The 27,240-nt window shown below is 43.1% G+C and overlaps 1 protein-coding gene across 2 annotated transcripts in view; it reads right to left on the bottom strand.

Annotated features, from left to right (window-relative positions):
• Nucleotides 1-21,850: 21,850 nt before the first annotated feature.
• The window catches only part of LOC120946813 (pancreatic triacylglycerol lipase-like), a 37,324-nt gene continuing 31,934 nt past the window's right edge, over nucleotides 21,851-27,240 (bottom strand). The window contains exons 12-13 of one of the 2 annotated variants that reach the window (XM_040361531.1): nucleotides 26,595-26,756; nucleotides 21,851-22,055 (exon numbers count right to left, since the gene is read on the bottom strand). In XM_040361531.1, the coding sequence (XP_040217465.1) occupies nucleotides 21,992-22,055; nucleotides 26,595-26,756 (226 nt within the window). In that variant the 3' untranslated portion in view covers nucleotides 21,851-21,991. The remainder of the gene's footprint in view (nucleotides 22,056-26,594; nucleotides 26,757-27,240) is intronic. The other variant, XM_040361530.1, reaches the window with a different exon arrangement.

Genomic DNA, 27,240 nt, shown 5'->3' with positions numbered 1-27,240 from the left:
CACATCCCCCTGCGCCTGCTTACAACCACATCGGAACAACTGCCTAAACTACGCCAGATCACTGCGTACGGCGTGAACGTAACCTACACCCAGCCAGAAACACGTCCAACGTAAAATACGCCGGCTTGTGTTCCCTGGTGCAGACCTTTGCATGTCTGCTGCTGGGTTGCACCTCCTTTATGGGGAATAACTTTATGCCGGACGTACAACTTACGAGCACCTCGCGTAGCCTGCGTCGGGCGCACGCAGGTTCGTGAATCGCCGTATTTCCCTCATTTGCATGTTTGAATGGCTAATCAATGGGAGCGGCACCATACACACAGCCTAAATGTGCGCCCACTCTACGCCGGCGTAAGCAAGCTACGTTGGCGTGGTATAGCCTGGTTTTAGGCGCATATCTGTTTGTGGGTCTGGCGCACAGATACGACGGCGCACATTTGTACTTACGTCGGTGTAATTTGTACTTACGTCGGAGTAACTTGTTATACGTCGGCTTAAAGCGGGAGTTCACCCGAATTTTTTTTTTTAACATTAGATTGATGCTCATTTTGTCAAGGGGAATCGGGTAGTTTTTTTAAAATCGAAGCAGTACTTACCGTTTTAGAGAGCGATCTTCTCCGCCGCTTCCGGGTATGGGCTGCGGGACTGGGCGTTCCTATTTGATTCACAGGCTTCCGACGGTCGCATACATTGCGTCACGAGTAGCCGAAAGAAGCCGAACGTCGGTGCGGCTCTATACGGCGCCTGCGCACCGACGTTCGGCTACTTTCGGAAAATCGTGACGCGATGTATGCGACCGTCGGAAGCCTGTCGGAAGCCTGTCAATCAAATAGGAACGCCCAGTCCCGCAGCCCATACCCGGAAGCGGCGGAGAAGATCGCTCTCTAAAACGGTAAGTACTGCTTCGATTTTAAAAAAACTACCCGATTCCCCTTCACAAAATGAGCATCAATCTAATGTTAAAAATGTACTTTTCGGGTGAACCTCCACTTTAAGTGCTTTGCGAATCTGGGCCGTTCTCTTTCTAACTCTGTCGGAATTTCAGACGGAAAAAGTCCGATGGGGCACACACACGGTCAGAATATCCGATGAAAAAATTCTGTCTGAGGCATTACTGTTATTCCCGCCATGTTCAGGGCTTATGAACGTTGCCGAGCGATTGTGTTTACTGTATAATGAGGAACAATTCACTCATAGTAAACAATCTTTCCTGTGTTAGCGAACCCCATTATTTCACCCATCACACATTCATAAACTTTCATGTGCTGCCATTTAGGCTGAAAGAAGAGCCGGAATCGTATAAAGATGATAATTTGAAAGACGTTTACGAGTCTCTTTGCTGAGATGGACTTCCTGCGCCTGGTACGTCCTCCATATTGATCTGCGCAATGAAAGCTCCTTCTCGGAGAAGGAACACTCACCCGGCATTAAGCTGCACATTGATTCCAGTCTTGTTTCGTCTCCAGTTTGTTCTTTGGAAAGCTAATTATAGGTGTGCGGCCATTCGCCTCGTCTGATTGTATTCAGCCACCAAAGGTGTCATTATGTATACGTGGAGAATGCTGTGGCTGGTGAGTGGGATGAAAACAAAATGAATTGAGACACGTCATCTCTCCACGTCTGATGTGAATAAGAGGTAGCGAGGCCGGTTTGTGAAGGTCGAAATCTGTACCTTGGTTTGATGAGAAACCTCAATTTTGCCTATTTGTTGGCTTTATTTCTCTGCTAATTTTATATTTCAGGACAGAAATACAGAAAAAAAAAATTCTCATCTGTCTCATTTAAAACTTTACAAGTGACTATACATGACCATAAAGCTATTGTAATCCATGATTTATAAGGGGAATAGTGGAGAAGGGACTTTTCTAGCATAGGTAAAAATGCTGGGGCTGATTTACTAAAACTGGAGAGTGCAAAGTTCGATGCAGCTCTGCATAGAAACCAATCGGCCTCCAGGTTTTATAGACTTTCATTTAGCAATATATGTTTACCCCTCTATGAATAAAAAAAAATGAGTCAGATGACTTAGAGGATTGGTTCTATGTTATGTGAGCTGCAGAGAGTCTTGTGATTCCACTCAGCAGCCACGCACCCTATTTTTCTTTCTGCTATTGGATTTACGCACTGTAGACTAATGAAGTGAAACATGAAACAAATTACAAACAAATAATTACCGTATTTATCGGGGTATTGCGTGCTCCGGCGTATAGCGCGCACCCCTAAAGTGGAACCGCATTCCTGTAAAAAAAAGATTTTAGTACTTACAGTTTTGGTGTCTTGCGCGGCGTCCATCGGCGGCCTCGTCGGGTCCGGCGTCCGTCTGCGGCTTCGGTGGTGTCCTCCCCGCTCGATCCCCGCTTCCCGCGCTGAGTTTGAACTACTGCGCCGGCATATACCGAGCGCAGTACACTCGTCGGGCAGGCTCGGCTCCTCTCGCGGTCACGTCCTGTGCGTCCAGGATGTGACTGCGAGAGAACCCGAGCCTGCCCGACTATACACGAGTGTACTGCGCTCGGTATATGCCGGCGCAGTAGTTCAAACTCGGCACGGGAAGCGGGTATCGGCATATATCGCGCACCCACGATTTTGCCCTGAATTTCAGGGCAAAAAAGTGTGCGGTATACGCCGATAAATGATTGAAATTGGTATATAATCGCGCCACAAACAATACGCCGATAAATACAGTGGGGTAGATTCAGTAAGCAATTGCGTCTGCGTATCCATAGATATGCAGCGCAATTGCTTAGTTGCGCCGGCGTAACGACTTTTCTGTATTCAGAAAGCTTGTTACGCCGACTGCAGCCTAAGATATGACTGGCATAAGGCTCCTATGCCGTCGTATCGTAGGCTGCATTCTTACGATGGCCGCTAGGTGGCGTTCCCGTAGTGGTCAGCGTAGAGTATGCAAATTGCATACTCACGCCGATTCACAACCCTACGCGCGCCCGCCGTACGCATTTTACGTCGTTTGCGTTCGTCGGGTTCCGCGTAAGGCTGCTCCTGCTATTAGCAGGGGCAGCCAATGCTAAGTATACCCGTCGTTCCCGCGTCGCCATGTTTGAAAATTACGTTGTTTGCGTAAGTGAATCGTGAATGGCGCTGGACGCAATTTATGTTCACGTTAAAGCAAATGACGTCCTTGCGACGTCATTTGCCGCAATGCACGTAGGGAAAGTTTCCCGACGGAGCATGCACACTACGTTCGGCGCGGGAACGCGCCTAATTTAAATGATCCACGCCCCCTACGGGATCATTTAAATTACACACGCTTACGCCGGCTATTTTCACGGAGCGCCCACGCAAATTACGGTGCTACTGCTTCGTGAATGAAGCGTAGCGCAAAAAACGGTACGCTGCGCCTCCGTAAGAGGGCGCAAATGTACCTGAATCTACCCCAGTATATATAAGTTGTCACCACTTCAAATGTCTCAATGTAATACTATCCTGATCGTATTCATATAGATGTGTTGTTATTGCTGTTCAGTGAGGGGGTGTTGTAGTCAGATGGCAGCATTGGCATATGATGCATATTCCTTCATATAATCTGGCCATTGTTATTTTGTAATTTATAGTTGTGAATCATATATTTACTGGGCTGTGTATTCCTAACTGGTTACTGGAGATGAAGTCACACAGGATTCCTATATCTGTACATTTTTTTTAGCTTATACATACAATGATTATATTAATCAGTTTTAGAAGTAAGCACTGACAGTGATGAGTACATCTCATGACGGGTTCTGCCTTGTGAGTAGATAACAGATTTACATAGGGGCCCCTCCTCATTCATTGTATTAAACAGTTGGGCCCGGATTCACATACATCGGCGCATATTTATGCGGGCGTAGCGTATCTAATATACAGCTACGCTGACGCAGCGCACAAAGGCAAGCACTGGATTCACCAAGCACTCGCCCCCACTCGCTCTTAAAGATACGCTGGGTTTCCTCGGCGTAAGCCAGCGTAGGTGGAAGTGGGTGTGAGTCATGCTATTGAGGCGTGACCCCATGCAAATGATTGGGGCAAGCGCCATAGAAGTACTTAAAATGAACGGCGCATGCGCTGTCCCGTGGCCGCATCCCTGTGCGCATGCTCAGAATCACGTCGGAACTACTCCCTAAGATACGACGGATCACTGCCTACGACTTGAATGTAACCTACGCCCAGCCCTATTCACGTACAATTTAAACGACAAAAGATACGACGGCTTGTGTTCCCCGGTCCATAGTACCTTTGCATGAGTTGCGTCTCCTATATGAGGAATAACTTTACGCCGGACGTACGACTTACGCAAACCGCGTATATTATGCGCCGGCGCAACTACGTTCGTGAATCGGCGTATCTCCCTCATCTTCATATGTGCATAGAAAATCAATGGGAGCGGATACTCGTGCACTCCTGTGTCTCCGGTGAGCTCTATGACCCTTGTGCACTCCTGTGTCTCCAGTGATCTTTATGACCCTTGTGCACTCCTGTGTCTCCAGTGATCTCTATGACCCTTGTGCACTCCTGTGTCTCCAGTGATCTCTATGACCCTTGAGCACTCCTGTGTCTCCAGTGATCTCTATGACCCTTGAGCACTCCTGTGTCTCCAGTGATCTCTATGACCCTTGTGCACTCCTGTGTCTCCAGTGATCTCTATGATCCTTGTGCACTCCTGTGTCTCCAGTGATCTCTATGATCCTTGTGCACTCATGTGTCTCCAGTGACCTTTGTGACCTCGGTGTGCTCCTGTGTCTCCAGTGACCTTTGTGACCTCTGTGTGCTCCTGTGTCTCCAGTGACCTTTGTGACCTCTGTGTGCTCCTGTGTCTCCAGTGACCTTTGTGACCTCGGTGTGCGTCTGTGTCTCCAGTGACCTTTGTGACCTCTGTGTGCTCCTGTGCCGCCCAGTGACCCCCAGAGTCATCCTGGGACTCCAGTGTACCCCGAGTGGTCCATTTATCTCCACTCAGCCTCAGGTATGCTCCTGTATTTCCTGGACTTTGCCTCATCCTGTGTATATGGACTCCTGTCCATGACAGACATTTGTCTAGAGAAATTTCCATGGTAATGTCCCTCGGACATCTCAGAGGACAGGGAGGGGTTTATGACTGATTGGCATAGAAGAGCATTACCTGCACACCACCGATATCCCTAGAATGGCATGACGGCCCGCTTTCATCTGCTTGACTGCATTTAATCTCATCTCCAGAACGTAACATTTTATTTCTCCTCCAACTTTAAGCTGTTCAATTAAATTGAATTATTCATAACTGTTGTTCCTGTACATTAAGAGTTATACGTGTCGGGGATCGGCTTTGGCGTTTATGCCCGTTTATCGGCACACAAATGTTCACTTTGCACTAAATGGTTATTGCTGTACTCGCCGCACAACTATATTAATAAATGGTGGATAGCTCTCGGCTCCCTCTGCAACGCTGCGACTTATTGATAGCTCGGCTGCTAATGTGCCATAGAACAAATTTAAAGTAACTTATTGCTCTGAAACTAATTATAAAAAAAAAAAAGATGTTGGCACCATATTGGCTTCTGGCCGCAGGCACTAAGCAGTGTTCCTCTCAGGAGGTGGCGGATGGCAATATATACTGGTATATACCTGTATGGTGTTTAGCATTAGGGACGGGCTATCTGTTGGAGTCGAACATGAGTTTGACTCGAACATTGCCTGTTCGCCGAACAGCCAACAATTTGGGGTGTTTGCGGAAAATTCAAAAAGCCACGTAACACCATTTGAAAGTCTATGGGAGAAATCAAAAGTGCTAATTTTAAAGGTTAATATGCAACTTATTGTCATAAAAAGTGTTTGGGTCCCCTGCCCCAGGGGACATGTATCAATGCAAAAAAAGTTTTAAAATTGTATTTTTTTCGGGAGCAGTGATCTTAATAATGCTTAAAGTGAAACAATAAAAGTGAAATATTCCTTTCCATTTCGTACCTGGGGGGTGTCTATAGTATGCCTGTAACGTAGCACATGTTTCCTGTGCTTAGAACTGTCCCTGCACAAAATTACATTTCTAAAAGGAAAAAAAGTAATTTTAAAACTATGGCTATAATGAATTGTCGGGTCCCAGCAATACAGATAAAAGTAATTGAAAAAAAAGCATGGGTTTCCCCCTTAGTCCATTACCAGGCCCTTTGGGTCTGGTATTAATATTAAAGTGGAGGTTCACCCAAAAAATAAATTTTTAACATTACATTCAGCCGAGTTGTCCTAATGACAATCGGCTGTTTTTTTGTTTTGTTTCCCGTACATATCGTATTTTCACCGCCGCTTCTGGGTATGTCTTCTGCGGGACTGGGCGTTCCTATCTGATTGACAGGCTTCCGACCGTTGCATACTATGCGTCACGAGTTGCCGAAAGAAGCCGAACGTCGGTGCGCAGGCGCCATATGGAGCCGCACCGACGATTCCATTGAACTCTATTACACGCAAAACATGGGGAAAAAAGTCCCTGGCCCTTTTCAAAAACGCACCGGCTGCAAAACGCATAGATGTGAATGCGTACCATAGGAAACCATGTTAAATGGACTGTAGTGCATTTCTGCAAAGTGCAAAACGCACACAAAAAATGCAAAAGGCTCTTCACACACATATACATTTTCTAAACTTTACTTATATTATGTAACTTTTCTCTTCTAAATAAATATTCAAAACAGTTCACCATGAGCAGATGTTGCTTTCCCTATCACATGGCTCCTGATAGAAACAGAAGCTTATTTCCCCCCTTTTCTGGATCTGTTCTTGCGCCAAAAAAGTGTTTCTTATTAACCTCATTATTTTTTTCACAGAAACAAAAAAAACAGACAGTAAAAAATAAGTAAAAAATATGTAAATTCACAGTACACAATTGAAAAACATAAACACTAATAAAAAAAAAGAAAAATACACTAAATTAAATAAATTACTCTAAATACACCTTCTTAAAAATCCTACACCCACTAAATGAAAAAAAAAAAAAAAATAAAGAAAGAAAAAAAGAGGAGATTATTATTTATTCTTTTTAAGTTATATTTACCCAAGAAAGTCACTGAGTGAAATTCTATCTAACAGCCCTCAATCTGCGTAAAAGACAAAACCCGGTATGATGTAACCATGATTTGCTTCACCAGTTCCATCAATTTTTATTTTGTGCGCAAAAACTGTAAAGCTATAAAAAAAAAAAATTATGAAGTGAGGTATAAAAATAACAGACATATTGGAGGAGACATAAAACAATATATATATATATATATATATCAGAAGAGAAAGAAATATCGCAGACGGGATCCAAATGTTGAATGGTGTCTATTGCCCAGGATTTAAAGGGGAAGTAACAGAAGAGTTGCCCAGGGTATATTTCTAATAATATTGTATACCAGGGATTGTAGGCTGACCGATATCTGCCATGTGTGTTGTATGGATCAGATCTCTCCTTTCCATCCTTTGACGTCCATGTAGTGTCTGTGGCTAGACACGTCTCATATCTCAGACACATCCAGCAAGAAGCAGAGCTGACGCGAAGGGTTAATCTGCAAGGTTAGATTCTGGATTCTCCATATTTCATTTTTATGACAGACATTCAATCTGCAATATTCCACTCTGAACATCTGCAGCGTGCATTTCTAAGATACATTCCGCCATAGTGGCACATACATCAGGATACACATTTATTTCTGTACAGCTTCTTCATGAGATACAGAATAAGTGATTTCTCTCATTCCACAGCTTAAAGAGAACCTGTTACCTGTGTCTAAACATACACTATATTACCAAAAGTATTGGGACGCCTGCCTTTACATGCACATGAACTTTAATTGCATCCCAGTCTTAGTCCGTAGGGTTCAATATTGAGTTGGCCCACCCTTTGCAGCTATAACAGCTTCACCTCTTCTGGAAAGGCTGTCCACAAGGTTTAGGAGTGTGTCTATGGGAATGTTTAACCATTCTTCCAGAAGCGCATTTATGAGACCAGGCACTGATGTTGCATGAGAAGACCTAACTTGTTGCAGTCTCTGCTCTAATTCATCCCAAGGTGTTCTATTAGGTTAAGGTCAGGACTCTGTGCAGGCCAGTCAAGTTCCTCCACCCCAAACTCACACATTCATGTCTTTATGGACCTTGCTTTGTGCACTGATCCAAATAATTTGCATGGTCAAATGTTTGACCGTGTGTACAAGGCAATAGATGTCCTTTTTTTTTAATCTGCAGAGTTTGATGTCCTTACATCTGAATCTTCTGATTCAGTTTTGTTTTACCCTGGTTACATCCAGTCTAACCAAATCTCTCTAGACCAGCAATTCTCAGCCAGGGTTGTGCCGATATTTTAGCACCTGCAATCACGCACCTCATAAACCAATCATTTAAGGAAGGTATGGTACCGACCTCCCTGAAACAAGACATAATTAAACACATTCTGAAAAAAAAACACCTTTGACCCCAAAGCCCCAAACCATCGTCGACCCATAACAGACCTAAACGTCTTCTCCAAGGTCATGGAGAAAGTTGTAGTGCAACAGCTGAGCCTGCAACACCATTTAGACACCCACAAACTACTGGACCCACTACAATCGGGTTTCCGTCCAGGTCACGGGACAAAAACAGCACTTCACAAAATATGGGATGACGCTCTCGAAGCAGCAGACGAAGGAGAATCTTGCCTTCTGGTACTGTTGGACCTGAGTGCAGCTTTTGATACTGTAGACCACAAATTGTTGCTGACTCGCCTAGCAGAAGTAGCTAGAGTGGCAGACTCCGATCTACGTTGGTTCTCCTATTTCCTGGAAAACCGATCACAGATAGTGAAACTAGGCCCTTTCACTTCTGAAAAATGTACCGTGTCATGCGGAGTCCCTCAGGGGTCACCCTTGTCGTCCGTACTATTCAATATCTATCTCCGCCCTCTCCTAGAGATCATCAGTAACCAGAATTTACTCTACTATTCCTATGCGGATGACACCCAACTCTACTTTCGTATCAGCAGCAAAAAGGATCATTATCTCGGACTGGAGAAAATCGTTACTCTGATAGAGAACTGGATGACGGAGAGTTATCTTAAACTCAATGGATTTAAAAACAGAACTTCTTCTGTTCTACGCCAACCGAAAGAGACTTGCCACAACAACATGGACGCCCCCGCCCATTTTGGGACAAACCATCACCCCCAGCGCCAAAGTCAAAAGTCTCGGAGTCACAAATAGGGTCAGTAGTCAGCGGATCCCACCATCTTCTGCGTCTACTACGTAGACTCGTTCCCTTCATCCCAAAAGAAGACACAGCAGTCGTGGTGGGAACAATAATCAACTCCAGGCTCGACTATGCAAACGCCCTTTACCAGGTAAAGGGTGTTTGCATAGTTGAGCCTGGAGTTGACCTCAGTCTTCCAAAATACCAGGTTGCTCGCCTACAAGTCGTCCAGATAACGGCGGCACGATTTGTAACAGGAAAAAAAACCCTGGGAATCAATCACTCCCTCCCTCAGGTCCCTCCACTGGTTGCCCGTAAAAGATCAAATCACGTTTAAAGCACTCTGCCTGACGCACAAATGTGTTCAAGAAAGTGTGCCCCAATACTTATGTGGTAAATTAAAAGGCCATAACCCCAATCACGCTCTCCGATCTACCAACCAAAATCTACTCCAAATCCCCAAAGCCCGCTACAAGTCCAAAGGAGAACGAAGATTTGCAGTCCAAGTACCTCGACTGTGGAACGCATTACCAACCAGCATCCGAACGGAAGTGAACCACCAGGCCTTCAGAAAAACACTCAAAACCCATATATTCTGAAGGCAAAAAAATAGAAGGAAAAGGATACCAAGCGCCTTGAGGCGATTCAGTTCGCATGTGTAACGCTATGCAAGTTTTTCACTCACTCAGGGTTCCCTGGAACCCAAGGGTTCCTCCTGAGGTTGCTAGAGGTTCCTTGAACTGTGACTGATTGACCTCCCATTTGATGGTCCCTGGATGGTTCCAGAACAATCCCACTTGGCAGAGCCAGCTGCATGATTCCAGTGATGTTTTTTCTTTTAATTCTTTATTTTTAGTTTCACAAAACTAACATCATTCTTTAAAATAATGAGCTAGTAAGCTATGCATACTAGCTCATTATGCCTTTTTCTTGCAGGGGTTTGTTTTTTTAGGATATTTTTAAGAGGGTTTACTTCCTCTTTAACCAAGACTGATGTTCAAACATGAACGACATACAACATAAGCCAATCAGCAACTCAAGATACAAAAAAAAAAAAAAAATGCTATTACACTAATATTAAAACTTTCCATAGCCACAAGACCTTTATGTATTTGACAAAAAAAAAAGCTGGAAGCCTATTGGTTTCTATGCGGAGCTGCACCAGATTTTGCCCTCTCCAGTTTTAGTAAATCAACACCTTAGCTTCCCAAGTGCTTGGTGACATTCAATTATCCATCAGTACAAAGAAGCTCCTTATAGTCCTAGGTACATGTGAACCCTATTCAACAGATCCACTTTCATCTGTATTCTTCCCCTTGGTGGTTTAGTGAGGCTATAAGTTTAATTTCATAAAATGTAGAAAATCATAGTACAGGAGTCATTCTAGCTGGGTGGGGGTGGCATTGCTGTCACTGACCTCCAGTGTAAGACCCAGTTCACACTGGGGCGACTCATTCTATTCAATAGAACCGTTCTAATAGGAGCGACGCAAGTCGCTCCGACTTAGAAAAAGGTTCTTGTACGACTTTGGGGGCGACCTGCATTGACTTCTATACAGAAGTCATTTTGCAAGTCGCCTTAGAAGTCGTCTTCAGGTCGCCTGGCCGAGTCGCCCCCGAAGTCGTGCCGCCCCAGTGTGAACCGGCTCTAAGGGATTTTCTTTCCATTTACCTTTTTGCAGGAGTTCCCGAGCCCTAAAAAATGATTTCAAGGGTTCCTCTAGAACAAACGATTGGGAAAGGCGGCTCTAGAGATTAGTGGACCGTTGTGGCCACGAGAGAGGAGATCTTCACACTGTGGGCTCCAAAGATTTTACAGATGGAGGTTTCATAAAGCAATTTACTGCCACCTTGTGGTGTTTGTATTCTGGGCCAGATTCACATAGAATTACGCCGGCGTATCAGCAGATACTCCGACGTAAGTCCGATTCTAAGGCCGTCGTATGTTTAAGTGTATTCTCAAACTGAGATACACTTAAACATGCCTAAGATACAACGGCCAGCGCCGTTGTATCTTAGGGTGCAATATCTATGCTGACCGCTAGGTGGCGCTTCCATTGTGGTCAGCGTAGAATATGCAAATGACTAGTTACTCCGATTCACGAACGTACGCTTGCCCGTCGTAGTGATTTTACGTCGTTTCCGTAAGAGATACGCAGCGTAAACATAAACATGCCCCCTAGGTGGCGTACTCAATGTTAAGTATGGCCGTCGTTCCCGCGTCGCAATTTGAACATTTTACGTTGTTTGCGTAAGTCGTCCGTAAATGGCGCTGGACACCATTTACGTTAACGTCGAAGCCAATGACGTACTTGCGACGTAACTTCGCCCAATGCACGGCGGGAAAATTTGAGACGGAGCATGCGCAGTACGATTGGCGCGGGAACGCACCTAATTTAAATGATCCACGCCCCCTACATGGATCATTTGAATTAAGCGGGCTTGCGCCGGTGGACTTTACACTACGCCGCCGCAAGTTTACAGGCAAGTGCTTTGTGAATCAAGCACTTGCCCGTAAAACTTGCGGCGGTGTAACGTAAAGGAGATGCGTTACGCCCCCGCAGTTCTACGAGAATCTGGCCCTCGGTCTTTTAAAAGATTACGTTTAAAGCACTTGGTGCAAAAATCAACACAATTGTACATATTGTCAGTTTCCTTTTTCTTGGGTTGCAACATACATGATACAAGAATATTGGAGTGGCCATGCCAGACAACCAACAATGGCAGCGCCCATATTCTAACAAGCTCCCTTTAACCAGTTGCCGATTGCCACATAGCAGATTTACTGTTACAGGGCGGCCGCCCTGCTCAGGATCCTGTGTATATATATATAAGTGATCCTGTACTTCCAGGCAGCTCCCTCAAGTTGTGATTTTACACAGCGGGAGCTGATTAGCGTAGGGTGACCACGTGTACCGGATTGCCCAGGACAGTCCCGCATTTTGAAGGTCTGTGCCAGCTCCCGGGCACCTTCATTCCAGGAAACAAAAAAACCTGGGGAATGCCTTCCCAGGACAGTGTCCTGGAATGAAGCTGACACAGCCCCCCCCCTCTATCTATTGCCCCCAAAAAAGACCACCACATTGCCGCTTTACTCACTGACAGCACTTGTCCTGGCCGGAAATGTCTGGAAATGTCTGGAAATGTCTGGAGAGGCACAATCCCCGCCCCCTGCTTGTGATTGGGATGTCCCCTCCCGCTCCTCCAGGATAACAACCGAGCGGCTTTTAGCCGCATCGGTTGTTATCCCTGGAAAGCCAATCGCAGCTGCGGGCATCATCCCGGTATAACTCCCGAAAGCCGAGGACGAAAAAATATGTAGCAAAATACATATTGGCCTAAATTGATAACAGAATTTGATTTTTTTTATTGATGTGTTTTAAAACAGAAAGTAAAAATATTGTTTTTTTTTTAATTGTCGGTTGTTCTTTGTTTATAGCGCAAAAAAATAAAATGCAGAGGTGATCACATACTACCAAAAGAAAGCTCTATTTGTGGGGAAAAGGACTTACATTTTATTTGGGTACAGCGTTGCATGACCGTGCAATTTCAGTTAAAGCGACGCAGTGCCATATTGCAAAAAATTGCCTAAATAAATTAAAGAAGTTCCCAAATATTTATAAACATAAGAAAGATATCCTGTAAATGAAACAAGAACTAAGTCAGCATGTCAGTATTTCCATTTTTATTTCTATAGTACAAAGGTCGATTTTCACTTTCTTATGGATTTTCCGTCAGTAATAAATTTAAGGCAATTCAATTTATTGAAACATGATTGTGTGTGCAGCTGGCGCCATCTAGTGTCCAAAATTGTTCACAGCTTTCAAGAACAGTTCTTTCCATATTTTCCTTTGAAAACTTGTCATGTTTTAATAAAATATTCCTTTTACAAAATATTTTACGTTTTTTGTTTAGATAAAAAAAAATATATATATATGAGGTTCCCTGTGCCACCTTTTCCACATTTTGCATGGATATGAGGCTCATTTGCATTAATTATATGTAACTATTTGGTAAAGTATTTAAATTTCACATGTAACTGACGGGGTCTGTATCTCAGCACCAGTGCTGCTCTGCATTCAGCTCCGACACCCCTGCATCTCCTCTTAGGCCCCGTACACACGGTCGGACCAAACCGATGAGACTGGCCCGTCGGACCGTTTTCATCGGTTCACCTCTGAAGTGGCCGTACGGCCTGATGTGTGTACACACCATCAGTCCAAAATCCGATCGGGTCAGAACGCGGTGACGTTAAACACACGACGTTACATAGTTACATAGTTAGTCAGGTTGAAAAAACGCGGTGACGTTAAACACACGACGTTACATAGTTACATAGTTAGTCAGGTTGAAAAAAGACACAAGTCCATCCAGTTCAACCACAAAAAATAAAAAAACAAAATAAAAAACACAGTAAAATCCTATACACCCACAGTTGATCCAGAGGAAGGCAAAAAACCCCAGCAGAGCATGATCCAATTTGCTACAGCAGGGGAAAAATTCCTTCCTGATCCCCCGAGAGGCAATCGGATTTACCCTGGATCCACTTTACCTACAAATCTTAGTACTCAGTTATATTCTGTACATTTAGGAAAGTATCCAGGCCTTTCTTAAAGCAATCTACTGAGCTGGCCAGAACCACCTCTAGAGGGAGTCTGTTCCACATTTTCACAGCTCTTACTGTGAAAAAAAAGCGAATAAAACAAAGTTAAATGCTTCCAAGCATGCGTTGACTTGATTCTGAGCATGCGCGGGTTTTGAACCGATGCTTTTCTGTACTAACCATCGGTTTGGTCCGATAGGGCAGCGGTCCATCGGTTCGGTTTTGAAGCATGTTTAGAAATCTTGGACCGAAGGAAACCAGACCGCTAGACTATACACACGGTCGGTTTGGTCCGATGAAAATGAACTTCCTGACCCTCTTGTATTGTCTCCCTATATTTTGCTAGGTGTAGTAGCTATATATAGTAAATCCTATATAATAATAATACAAATTATATTTATTTAGTTTAACTACTTCAGCCCCGGACCATTTGGCTGGCCAAAGACCAGAGCACTTTTTGCGATTCGGCACTGCGTCACTTTAACTGACAATTAAGCTTCCAAATAGAGCTTTCTTTTGGTGGTATTTTATGACCTCTGCGGTTTTTATTTTTTGCACTATAAACAAAAATAGAGCGACAAATCTGAAAAGAATGCAATATGTTTTACTTTTTACTATAATAAAAATCCCCAAAAATCTTAAAAAAAAAAAGAAAATGTTCCCACAGTTTAGGCCAGGGGTCTCCAAACTTTTCAAACAAAGGGCCACTTTATTGCCCTTCAGACTTTAGGAGGGCCGGATTGGGGCCAGCAAGGGAAGAAAATGTCACTGGCCCGGCATCAGTGAGAACAAATATGGCCTCAGGGTTGGTGGTCAATAGGAAAAGGAGTATTCCCCCTATTAGTAGGAGGAATAGTATCCCATCATTGGTATCAGTGGATAATATAGTGCCCCATTTTTGGTGTCAGTGGGAGTAATTGTGCCCCAAGGGCCGGATAAAGGCTAGCAAAGGGCCACATCTGGCCCTCGGGCCGCAGTTTGGAGACCCCTGGTTTAGGCCAATACATATTCTTCTACATATTTTTGGTAAAAAAATAAATAAATCGCAATAACTGTATATTGATTGGTTTGCGCAAAAGTTATAGCGTCTACAAAATAGAGGATAGGTTTATGACATTTTTATTATAATTTTTTTCTTCTACTTGTTATGGCGGTGATCTGCAATTTTTATCATGACTGCGACATTATGGCGAACACAGCGGACACTTTTGGCGCTATTTTGGGACCATTCACATTTATACAGCGATCAGTGCTATAAATATGCACTGAAACTGTATAAATGTGACTGGCAGTGAAGGGGTTAATCACTAGGGGGCTAGGAAGGTGTTAAGTGTGTCCTAGGGAGTGATTCTAAATGTTAGGGGGCGTGGCTACGAGTGACACGTCACTGATCGCTGCTCCCGATGCGAGGGAACAGACGATCAGTGACAGTGTCACTGGGCAGAACGGGGAGATGCTTGTTTACACTTGCTTCTTCCAGTTCTGCAGCTCCGTGACCCGATCACAGGACACCAGAGGACATCAAGTCCGTGGGTCCCGCGGGTGCAGTCACAGAGCTCGTGGCAGGGGTGCGCGCGCCCCCACACTTCGGGAATTTCAAAATGACGTCAATTTACGTTACTCTGCCCAGCTGTGCCATTCTGCAGATGTATATGTGCAGGAGCCAGTCGTTAACCGTTTAATGAGTGAGACCTTTCCGGTACAGTGTACAGTGTAGTCGTACACTGCCCCTTTTTGGGAGCCGGCCCCCGAGGAGGAGGCTCTGAGGCAGGGGGTTCGTCTCTCGAAACGTGCCAGCATCCAACTACAGCGATTTGGTCATCCATCATGCTGGAGATGTGTTTTTCTTTGCTGCTTTTTAATAAATCGCTATTGTATTGGTGGTAATGCACTAGACGTTTGCACCTTTCTTTTTAGTGAATCTTGCCTAAATTAGAATAAAATAGAACCAATTAACAGTTAAGTGCCACTGAAGTTTTATATTTTTTGCTGAATGGTATGGGTGGCGCTTCATGCCAGGAGGGGTGGAACTCTCTGCTACTTGAGGACAGGGCCCATTATACACCCTGATCTCAGAAGAGAGCACAATTTCTTAAAACAATAAATAAATTGTATTGAGCAATGCTTCAGTAGCTTTACTTTAACCGCTTCAGCCCCGGACCATTTCGCTGGCCAAAGACCAGAGCATTTTTTGCGATTCGACACTGCGTCGATTTAATTGACAATTGCGCGGTCGTGCAACATGGCTCCCAAACAAAATGGATGTCCTTTTTTTCCCACAAATAGAGCTTTCCTTTTGTGGTATTTGATCACCTCTGCAGTTTTTATTTTTTGCGCTATAAACAAAAATAGAGCGAAAATTTTGGAAAAAAAATGCAATATGTTTTACTTTTTGCTATAATAAATATCCCCAAAAAGTCAGTTTAGACCAAGACGTATTCTTCTACTTTTTTTTTTTACCAAAACTATCGCAATAAGCGTATATTGATTTGTTTGCGCAAAAGTTATAGGGGCAGATCCACAAAAGGATTACGCCGGCGTATCTACTGATACGCCGGCGTAATTTAAAATTTCCTGCATCGTATCTTTGTTTTGTATCCACAAAACAAGATACGACGGCATCTGGGATCGATCCGACAGGCGTACGACTTAGTACGCCGTCGGATCTAAGCTGCAATTTTTCGGCGGCCGCTAGGTGGCGTTCCCATCGAAATCCGCGTCCAGTATGCAAATCAGCTAGTTACGGCGATCCACGAACGTACGTCGGCCCGGCGCATTTTTTTAAGCCGGTTGCGTTCGGCTTTTTCCGGCGTATAGTTAAAGCTGCTGTTCTGAGGCGTACTCAATGTTAAGTATAGTCGTCGTTCCCACGTACAATTTTGAATTTTTTACGTTGTTTGCGCAAGTCGTTCGCGAATAGGGATTTGCGTAGAATGACGTCACCGTCGTAAGCAATGGCTTGTTCCGGGTTAATTTCGAGCATGCGCACTGGGATACCCCCACGGACAGCGCATGCGCAGTTAAAAAAAAACGTTGTTTGGGTCACGACGTATTTACATAAAACACGCCCCCATCACTTTTTGAATTCCGCGCCCTTATGCCGCAAAAGATACACTACGCCGCAACGTAACGTATAACTTACAAATTTGTTGAGGATTCAAACCAAAAAAAGTAAGTTACAGCCGCGTAGTGTATCTTAGATACTCTACGCCCGACGCATTAATGCGCCGATGTACGTGGATCTGCCCCATAGCGTCTACAAAATAGGGGATAGTTTTATGGCATTTTTTTTTACTAGCAATTGCGGCGATCAGCGATTTTTATCGTGACTGCGATTTTATGGCGGACACTTTTGACACATTTTTGGGACCGTTGTCATTTTTACAGCGTTCAGTGCTATGCACGGATTACTGCGAAAATGACACTGGCAGTGAAGGAGTTAACCACTAGGTGGCGCTGAAGGGGTTAAGTGTAACCTAGGGAGTGCTTCTAACTGTTAACTGTCAATAAAAAATAATTTGTTAATAGGCATGCAGTGGTGGATTACTCTCTGTGCCCTGTTGGGGAGATTTGCTTTTTAATTCCTACCATGGCAGGATCACCAAATAAAAATAAAGGAAATAAGCCTGAAATAATTAACTCAATTTTTGCCAAAGAAAATTCGCCCCGGTGTCACCCGGCCTTTGAATCCATAAAAATATATCAAAAAAACGATATTGTTGCCCCTGGCTCCTCCCATGGCTCCTCCCCTGCGGAGCTGATGAAGATCAATATTTTGTAGAGAGAGGCAGCTGACAACGAGGAGTTAATCTGGTGCCACGACACATCTCACAAGTGGCCGAGCTGCGGGTCTGTAGGCGGAAAAGGAAACGAGACGCTTCCACGGCACGGGAAAAGGACCAGGGATCCTGGGACTTGTAGTTCTTCTCCAGCCGCAGCACCACCTTCAACAATTAAAGCTCCATAAAATAAGAACATTAATTGCATACTAATTATAATAATAATACTAATAGGGTTGTCCCGATACCACTTTTTTAGGACCGAGTACAAGTACCGATACTTTTTTTCAAGTAGTCGCCGATACCGAATACCGATACTTTTTTTAAATGTGTCCCCAAATGCAGCCATGTCCCCCCACAAATGCAGCCATGTCCCTCACATATGCAGCCATGTCCCTCTAGCCATGTCCCTCACATATGCAGCCATGTCCCTCTAGCCATGTCCCTCTAGCCATGTCCCTCACATATGCAGCAATGTCCCTCTAGCCATGTCCCTCACATATGCAGCCATGTCCCTCTAGCCATGTCCCTCACATATGCAGCCATGTCCCTCTAGCCATGTCCCTCACATATGCAGCCATGTCCCTCTAGCCATGTCCCTCACATATGCAGCAATGTCCCTCTAGCCATGTCCCTCACATATGCAGCAATGTCCCTCTAGCCATGTCCCTCGATGCGGCGGCGCAATGTGGCGGCAGCGGCAGGGGGGAAAGTATTCTATTTAGGTATCGGGGGTATTTGCGCGAGTACGAGTACTCCCGCAAATACTCGGTATCGGTCCCGATACCGATACTGGTATCGGTATCTGGACAACCCTAAATACTAATTTCTTTACTGACGGCAGATTTGGGGTTGTTGAAGCATCTTTCAACATTCCCGGACCTGTTCTTGCTACAGAAAATGGCCCCTCACTTAATATTTAACATATTTATTTTAGTTATGTATTTGTTTATTATTGTATCTATTTATTTTATTTATTATTTACCTTATTGTTATTGTTGATTTATTATTTGATGACATTTTTTCTTGTACCTTTTATTTGATTTATTTGTTTATTGCTTGATTTATTTATTTTTACTTATTTTTATTTACTGGTGTAGCGGGGTCATGCCATCATAGACTATGGATAGCGATGCAGACTTCAATCCCCACCGGTTTCCATCTATACTGTACATATGTGTTTATATTTGTTTCCTTCCAAGCAATGCATTGTGGGAATGAAGGTATCAGGAGAAACGGACTCCATTGACAATTGATAGGAAGAGACTACATTTCCCACAATGCCCTGCCTTTCAGGAGCACATGACGCCTCCGCATAGCCTGATGGGAGAGGTTACTTAAAGGAAGGGAGGAGCTGACTTCGCTCTCTTGGGACCTGCATCTCTCCCTCTGCGGAGCTGTGGAGAGTACCACAGCTGAGGATTTAGGCCTGAAGCCTGGGCCTGGAATCCACAGAAGGACTGGTCACTCCGGAGGAGAGAGACCAAGTGCCTCCAGTTTGCGCTTCCAAGGGATCGGAAGAGATTCGCCAGCTGAGAGAGTCGTGGCAGCGGAGAGCCGGGGATCGTGTACTGCGGAGCAGAGATTGACTGGCACGTTTTCCGTGAAGGCCTCAGGCGGACTGAGCCCATTCAGGTGAGAGGGCACATGCCCAACTTTCACTGTTACCCTAGCCTATAAACCATAGAACTCCCTGAGCTGGAGCCACGAGTTGTTTACCGATCTATCGGAAAGGCCTAAGGCCTGAAAGTTACGTTAGAAGAGTTGGCGGGAGCTGATGGGATAATCGGTCCATCCGCAGTTTTTGAATTACAATTTATATAAGTGCACCAACTCTTCACCATAGACTCCGTCCTTGTGGAACACTTTGAAGCAAATTGAGCCAGGCCTGGCCAGACTTTCCTGCACTCGTGTTTTGCAGAGTTGCCCATAAGGCTCCATTCACATCTAGGCCTTTTCACGCCAGACGCCCGACGCTCGAGCCGCTGGAGGGGAGATTTCACATTGATGTCTATGGAGATGGTTCACATCTCACGCCGAAACGCCGTACGCCTGCCGCCTGAAAAAAAGTCCCGGACCCTTTTTTTCAGGCGGCATTGGCGTTCGGCCATAGACAACAATGTGTTGTCAAAAAAAAAAGAAAAAAAAAAAGACCTGTTTTGTCGCGGCAAATCGCGGGTTAAATAAGCCGCAATTTGTCGCGGCAAAATACGCCGAAATATGCCGCGTTACAGTGTGAATGCGGCCTGAGGGGGAGCTCGTGAGTATAGATCACTTATAATTGTTTATAGACTCATTTTAGTTATCCGGGTTTTCCGGTTTGTCTGCTGACTACTGCAAGGACGCTTGCAGAGTCATTTTTGTACATGTAATATTGTATGCCCAAACTGATGTTTACCGTTTTTCTTACTCTCTTTACTATATATATATATATATATATACCAAGTAAAGCTATTTCTTTGGTTTTTACTACATGGTTTGTGTCGGGTGTGTTTATTTCCGGAGCAACAAATCTGCAGAAGGTAACATCAGTATATTATTATTGTTGCATATTTTATATGTGCTATTGTGGGCCCAGCCAAGTAAGGGGCACAATACCATTGCATGTGTCAGGTGTGCCAAGGGAGGGTTCGAGCCACTTAAAGGGGGTGAATCACTTAGCAAGAGTAGATCCCAAATCTACCCAGCGGCTCCTGAGGGGGTAGCGCTACACTGGTTTATTATTTGATTTTTTTTCCCTTGTACTTTTTTTATTTGATTTATTTGTTTATTGCTTGATTTATTTATTTTTATTTACAGGTTTATTATTTGATTTTTTCCTTGTACTTTTTTATTTGATTTAATTGTTAATTGCTTGATTTTTTTCCCCCTTGTACTTATTATTTAACTTATGTGTTTATTACTTGATTTATTTATTTTACTTATTTTTATTATTGATTTCTTATATGATTTTTTTCTTGTTCTTGTTATTAAGGTTTTTTTTTTCTTCTTGATTTATTTATTTTACTTATTTGTATTATTTGATTTTTCTTCTTGAACTTACTATTTAAGGGCCAGATTCATAAAGAATCGCGGCGGCGTAACGTATCGTCTTTACGTTACACCGCCGCAAGTTTTCAGCACAAGTGCCTGATTCACCAAGCACTTGCGTGTAAACTTACGGCGGTGTAACGTAAAGCCGTCCAGCGCAAGCCCGCCTAATTCAAATGGGGCGTGTACCATTTAAATTAGGCGCGCTCCAGCGCCGAACGTTCTGTGCATGCTCCGTGCGAAAATTTCCCACCGTGTTTTGCGCGAAATGACGTCGCCCCGACGTAATGTTTTGAACGGCGACGTGCGTTACGTCGTTTCGTATTCCCGGACGTCTTACGCAAAAAAAAACATTTGAAATTCGACGCGGGAACGACGGCCATACTTTAACATGGCTGGTCTAAAAGTAAGCCATGAAAAAGCAGGCTTATCTTTGCGACGGGAAAAACCGACTAGCGACGACGTAACGAACGCGCGTACCTTCGTGGATCGCCGTAAAAGCTAATTTGCATACCCGACGCTGGAAAACAACGCAAATTCCACCCAGCGGCGGCCGAAGTATTGCATCCTAAGATCCAAAGGCGTACGAAGGCGTACGCCTGTCGGATCTTAGCCAAATGCCGTCGTATCTTGTTTGTGAATTACAAATAAAGATACGACGCGGCAAATTTGAAAGTACGCCGGAGTATCAGCAGATACTCCGGCGTACTTCTTCTGTGAATCTGGTCCTAAGTGTTTATTTTTTTTGCTTTATTTATTTATTTAACTTTTTTGATTATTTGATTTTTTTATTTATTATTTGAGTATTTTTTCTTGTACTTAATATTTGAGATTTTAAGATTTTAAAATGTTCTTGTACTTATTATTTAACTTATGTGTTTATAACTTGATTTATTTATTTTACTTTTTTTATTATTGATTTCTTATATGATTTTTTTTATTGTTCTTATCATTAAGGGTTTTTGTTTTTCTTCTTGATTTTTTTTATTTTACTTATTTTTATTATTTGATTTTTCTTCTTGAGCTTACTATTTGAGTTTTTATTTTTTTGCTTTATTTATTTATTTAACTTTTTAATTATTAGATTTTTTACTTTATTTACTTTTTTTATTTTTTGTACTTAATATTTGAGATTTAAAAAAAAATTCCCCTACTTTCAAATCCAAAGATTGGTTTGTTGCAATATATTAAATGTATTCCCTTGTTGCAAAGAGATTTTTTTTTATTTAGTTGACCACATTCACTATTACCCAAAGACTGTAAAAAAAGGCAAATGGGGGTCACATCATTTATTTACAACACATATCCAGAAACTTTCTGCTCCTGAAATAACACATGATGAACTTTATTTACTGGTTGTTCAGTCATTTGTAGGTAAACAGGTAGAAAGCGCCATCTTTGGACGATCTCAGCAGTTAGACCAGAGTGAGTACCTGGGGGGCTCCAGCCGCCATTTTGGCATTGTCATTAAATGTATATCTGAAGATAAAGAACAGGACATTAGTGACATTCTTATATTCATAGTAAAGATATTCTTATCCTTTAATATTATGAAGTCTACAAACCTGTAATATGGCTTATAGCAGGGTATCTATAACAAAATAGTCAACGTAGATATAAAAGTTTGAAGAATATTCTTATTCAATATTATAAACTGAACATACTTGGAGTAAAACTGAGATGCTGAAGGCAACACACAATCATACAGAGAATCCATCCTATGCCAAAAAATTGGATAGATGATAAGTACAGTGCCTTGAAAAAGTATTCACACCCCTTGAGTTTCTCCACATTGTGTCATGTTACAACTAAAAACGTAAAAATATTTTATTGGGATTTTATGCGATAGACCAACACAAAGTGGCACATAGTTGTGAAGTGAAAGGAAAATTATAAATGGTTTTCAAAATAAATATGTGAAAGGTGTGGTGTGCATTTGTATTCAGCCCCCCGGAGTCAATACTTTGTAGAACCTCCTTTCACTACAATTACAGCTGCAAATCTTTTTGGGGATGTCTCTACCAGCTTTGCACATCTAGAGAGGGACATTTTTGCCCATTCTTTTTTGTAAAATATCTCAAGCTCTGTCAGATTGGATGGAGAGCGTCTGTGAACAGCAATTTTCAAGTCTTGCCACAGATTCTCAATTGGATTTAGGTCTGGACTTTGACTGGGCCATTCTAACACATGAATGTGCTTTGATCTAAACCATTCCATTGTAGCTCTGGCTGTATATTGAGGGTCGTTTTCCTGCTGGAAGGTGAACCTCAGCCCCAGTCTCAAGTCTTTTGCAGACTAACAGGTTTTCTTCAAAGATTGCCCTGTATTTGGCTCCATCCATCTTCCCATCAACTCTGACCAACTTCCCTGTCCCTGCTGAAGAAAAGCATCCTTGCAACATGATGCTGCCACCACCATCTTTCACGGTGTGCTCAGGGTGATTTGCAGTGTAGTTTTCCGCCACACATAGCGTTTTGCTTTTAGGTCAAAAAGTTCAAGTTTGGTCTCATCTGACCAGAGCACCTTCTTCCACGTGTTTGCTGTGTCCCCCAGATCAACAATGGTTTTTCTTTGTGCCACTCTTCAATTAAGGTCAGATTTGTGGAGAGCACGACTAAGGCCCTGTACACACGATCAGTCCATCCGATGAGAATGGTCCGAAGGACCGTTTTCATCGGTTCACCGATGAAGCAGACTGATGGTCTGATGTGCCTACACACCATCAGTTAAAAATCCGATCGAGTCCAACGCGGTGACGTAAAACACAACGACGTGCAGAGAAAAATGAAGTTCAATGCATCCAAGCATGCGTTGACTTGATTCTGAGCATGCGCGGGTTTTGAACCGATGCTTTTGCGTACTAACCATCGGTTTTGACCTATCGGTCAGGCGTCCATCGGACAAATTTTAAAGCAAGTTCTCATTTTTTGGACCGAAGGACAACTGTCCGATGGGGCCTACACACGGTCGGTTTGGACTGATGAAACGGTCCTTCAGTCCGTTTTCATCGGATTGGACTGATCGTGTGTACGAGGCCTAATAGTTGTCCTGTGGACAGATTCTCCCACCTGAGCTGTGGATCTCTGCAGCTCCTCCAGAGTTACCATGGGCCTCTTGGCTGCTTCTCTGATTAATGCTCTCCTTGCCTGGCCTGTCAGTTTAGGTGGACGGCCATGTCTTGGTAGGTTTGCAGTTGTGACATACTCTTTCCATTTTGGAATGATGGATTAGACAGTGCTCCGTGTGATGTTCTAAGCTTGGGATATTTTTTAATAACCTAACCCTGCTTTAAACTTTTCGACAACTCTATCCCTGACCTGTCTGGTGTGTTCCTTGGCTTTCATGATGCTGTTTGCTCACAAAGGTTCTCCAACAAACCTCTGAGGGCTTCACACCCACGCCAAAGAAAATAACTACGTGTGGATCCCCCCAAAATCCATACCGGACCCTTATCTGAGCATGCAGTCCAGCAGGTCAAGAAAGGGGGGGCGAGAACCCCCGGAATCATACCAGGCCACGTTCCCTCAACATTGGGGGGAATGGGTTGGGTGCTTTGGGGCAGGAGGGGCTCTGCCCCCTCTGCCCCAAAGTACCTTGTCCTCATGTTGATGGGGACACATGCCTCATCCCCACAACCCTGGGAATGTGTTTGTGGGGGTCTGGGGGCAGGCGGCTCATCGGAATCTGGAAGCCCCCTTTAACATCATCCAACAATGTAGATCCTCATGAATCACAATGAACGACACCCACTGAAGGGACAAAATCTGACAACCCTAACATGAGAAGGACCTCTTGCCCCATGACAGTTTCCTGAGCGGCAATATAATGGAAGCAGTTGGGTTAGTGATGAAATCATTTCCCAAATATATTTATGAAATGATGTCACCCTCCCCAACCCTACCCCCTTGCTTGTGTGGCTGGGGATTCCCGACCATATAAATGAATGGGCCACTTGACATCAGTAGTCGCTAAGGAGGCAGGCACGTGATGCCTAATGAGGGGTCCCTGTGCTGTCCCAAAATGTTGTCTTTCTATATGATCATGCAATGACTTGCTGAGGCTTTTAGCGGGGGGCCCCTGTAAGAGATTAAACCTCCATTAAATAGGATTACAGAGTTTCAGCGCTGTCAGTTTTTGTTCATGCTCTGAAGGCAACAAAGAAGAGCTTTGTACTTTGAAAAGAGCTTGTCGGTGTGCTGATGACATATCGAAAAATATAAACACAAGCTCCGTGCTACACACATTTAAGCAATTTTCAGTGTGACACAGCTAGTAGAAAAATGTGTTAGTTTTCGTTTCATTAGATTTTTTTATTTTTTTTTGTAAATTTGAAAATCTCGGAAATTCGGAAATTTGAAAATTCGTAATTCGAAATTTTGAAAATCCAAAAATAAGAAACAACGAAAATCCAAAAATTCGAAATAACTACCGTACTTATCGGCATATAACACGCACCTTTATTTTAAGAGGGAAGTTTCAGGAAAAAAAACGTACATTTTAAATAAAGAACAGATTCACAAAAGAGATACGACGGCGTATCTCCTGATACACCATCGTATCTCTGTGATCCGCCCGTCCTAACTATGCGGCTGATTCATAGAATCAGGTTACGCATAGATAGCCGTAAGATCCGACAGGTGTAATTGACTTAGGTGGCGATTCCATTGCGGTCGGCGTAGAATATGCAATTGACTACTTACGGCGATCCACGAAGATACGCGCGTTCGTCGCAATCTCTTACGTCGTCGCTAGTCGTTTTTTCCCGTCGCAAAGTTAGGCCTGCTTTAACATGTCTTATCTTTAGAACAGCCATGTTAATGTATGGCCGTCATTCCCGTGTCGAATTTCAAATTTTTTTTTTTGCGTAAGACGTCCAGGAATACAAAACGCCGTAGCGCACGTCGCCGTTCAAAAAAAAACGTCGGGGCGCCGTAATTTCACGCAAAGCACGTCGGGAAATTTCCTAACGGAGCATGCGCAGAACGTTCGGCGTGGGAACGCGCCTAATTTAAATGGTGCCCGCCCCATTTGAATTAGGCGGGCTTGCGCCGAGCGGATTTACGTTACACCGCCGCAAGTTTACAGGTAAGAGCTTTGTGAATCAGGCACTTACGCTGTAAACCTGCGGCGGTGTAACGTAAATGTGATATGTTACGCCGCCGCAGCGTAACGTAATTCTCTCTGAATCTGGCCCTTTGAAGCAGAATAAGGGTTAGTGCCCATCAATGGAGCCTGATCAATGCCCATCTGCAGCGCTCTTTTCACCCACCTCCCCGTTCTCTCTGAGGTATCCCAAATTGCAGTATCGGCGTATAACACGCACACACTATTTGCAACCGATTTGCAGGGTAAAAAAGTGAGTGTTATATGCCAATAAATACAATTACTAACTAATACTAACTAACTATTAAATTATAGGTATTGGAATTTCCTTTTAAGTTTGGCTGTTAGTGAATGTAACAAATACAAATGTATCTGAAGTTATGAATTATCCGAAATAAAGAATGCCGCATCTAAAAAAATGTAATGGAACGAAATAATAATAAGTAATAATAATAAAACGTTTTTATTCTTATTTTTATTTATCCGTTTAGATTTATTATTATTAGGGATAATTCGTATCTCCGGATAAATTCGTATTCGCTACGTTTACTAACAGCTAAATTTGAAAGGAAATTCCAATACCTATAATTTAATAGTTATAAATAGTTAAGTTATTATTAGTTAGTTATTATTTCAGATTTTCGAATTTCGGATTTTCAAATTTCTAAATTTCTGAATTTGAAATTTCCGAATTAAGAATTTTAGAATTTCCGAGCTTCTGAAACTTCGAATTTTCTTCGAAGTTTACAAATTTCCAAATTGTCGAATTTTCTAATTTTTTTAATTACAAATTTACGAAGTTTTTAAATTCGTTAAAAGACGAATTTGGAACTAAGCGAATTGTACATATCTGACGGCTAGGACTGAGTTAGTTTGGGGACATTTCTATAGTAACAATATAAGGGAAATACTCACATTACTCCATCCTTCCCAGACTGCACTGTCACTGTAGAAGCTCCTATGCGCTTAATCCCCAGTAGGTCCCCGCGCCAAACAAATATTACCTTATTGACACTTCCAACATCTATGTTGGCATCAATAAAAGCTGTATATGTCGTGCCTGGTATGATAGGACCACTGTAAAATAAAAAATACATTAATTAAATTAATAAAATCAAATAAATTAAATACGTAAAACACACAGGGTTTTCAGTGATAAAAAATGCAGCTAAATTTTAAAGCTTTATTAAACCCAAACATTTATTATATTGCAGCTTACCAATTCTTAGATGTGATGTCTGAATTTGTTTTCCTTTTTTAGGCTTTCTTTCCTTTACTTACACCTGGTGATCTGGCCAGTAGATCTTATTTTCAGAAGCACAAGCTCTCCAGCAGAATGTATCAGTTTGCATGGATGGGACAGACCATTTAACACTGGCAGGGGCGATTAAAGTGATCAGCTTTTATTTATTCATGAAAACCTTTATCCCAAGAGGAAAAAAGTTTGTTGTAACTGATTATAAAGTGTGAGCTGGAGTTTGGTTTCAATTTGTTATTATTTTTTAATCTACTGGTATATTTAACACTGACCTGCACCCCCCCCCCCCCCCCCCAGACTGAC

This window comes from Rana temporaria, chromosome 8 (assembly GCF_905171775.1).
Source record: "Rana temporaria chromosome 8, aRanTem1.1, whole genome shotgun sequence".
In the NCBI taxonomy this organism is placed as follows: domain Eukaryota; kingdom Metazoa; phylum Chordata; class Amphibia; order Anura; family Ranidae; genus Rana; species Rana temporaria.
Note: the sequence above shows the minus strand (reverse complement) of the source record. Positions and strands in the feature narration are given on the sequence as shown.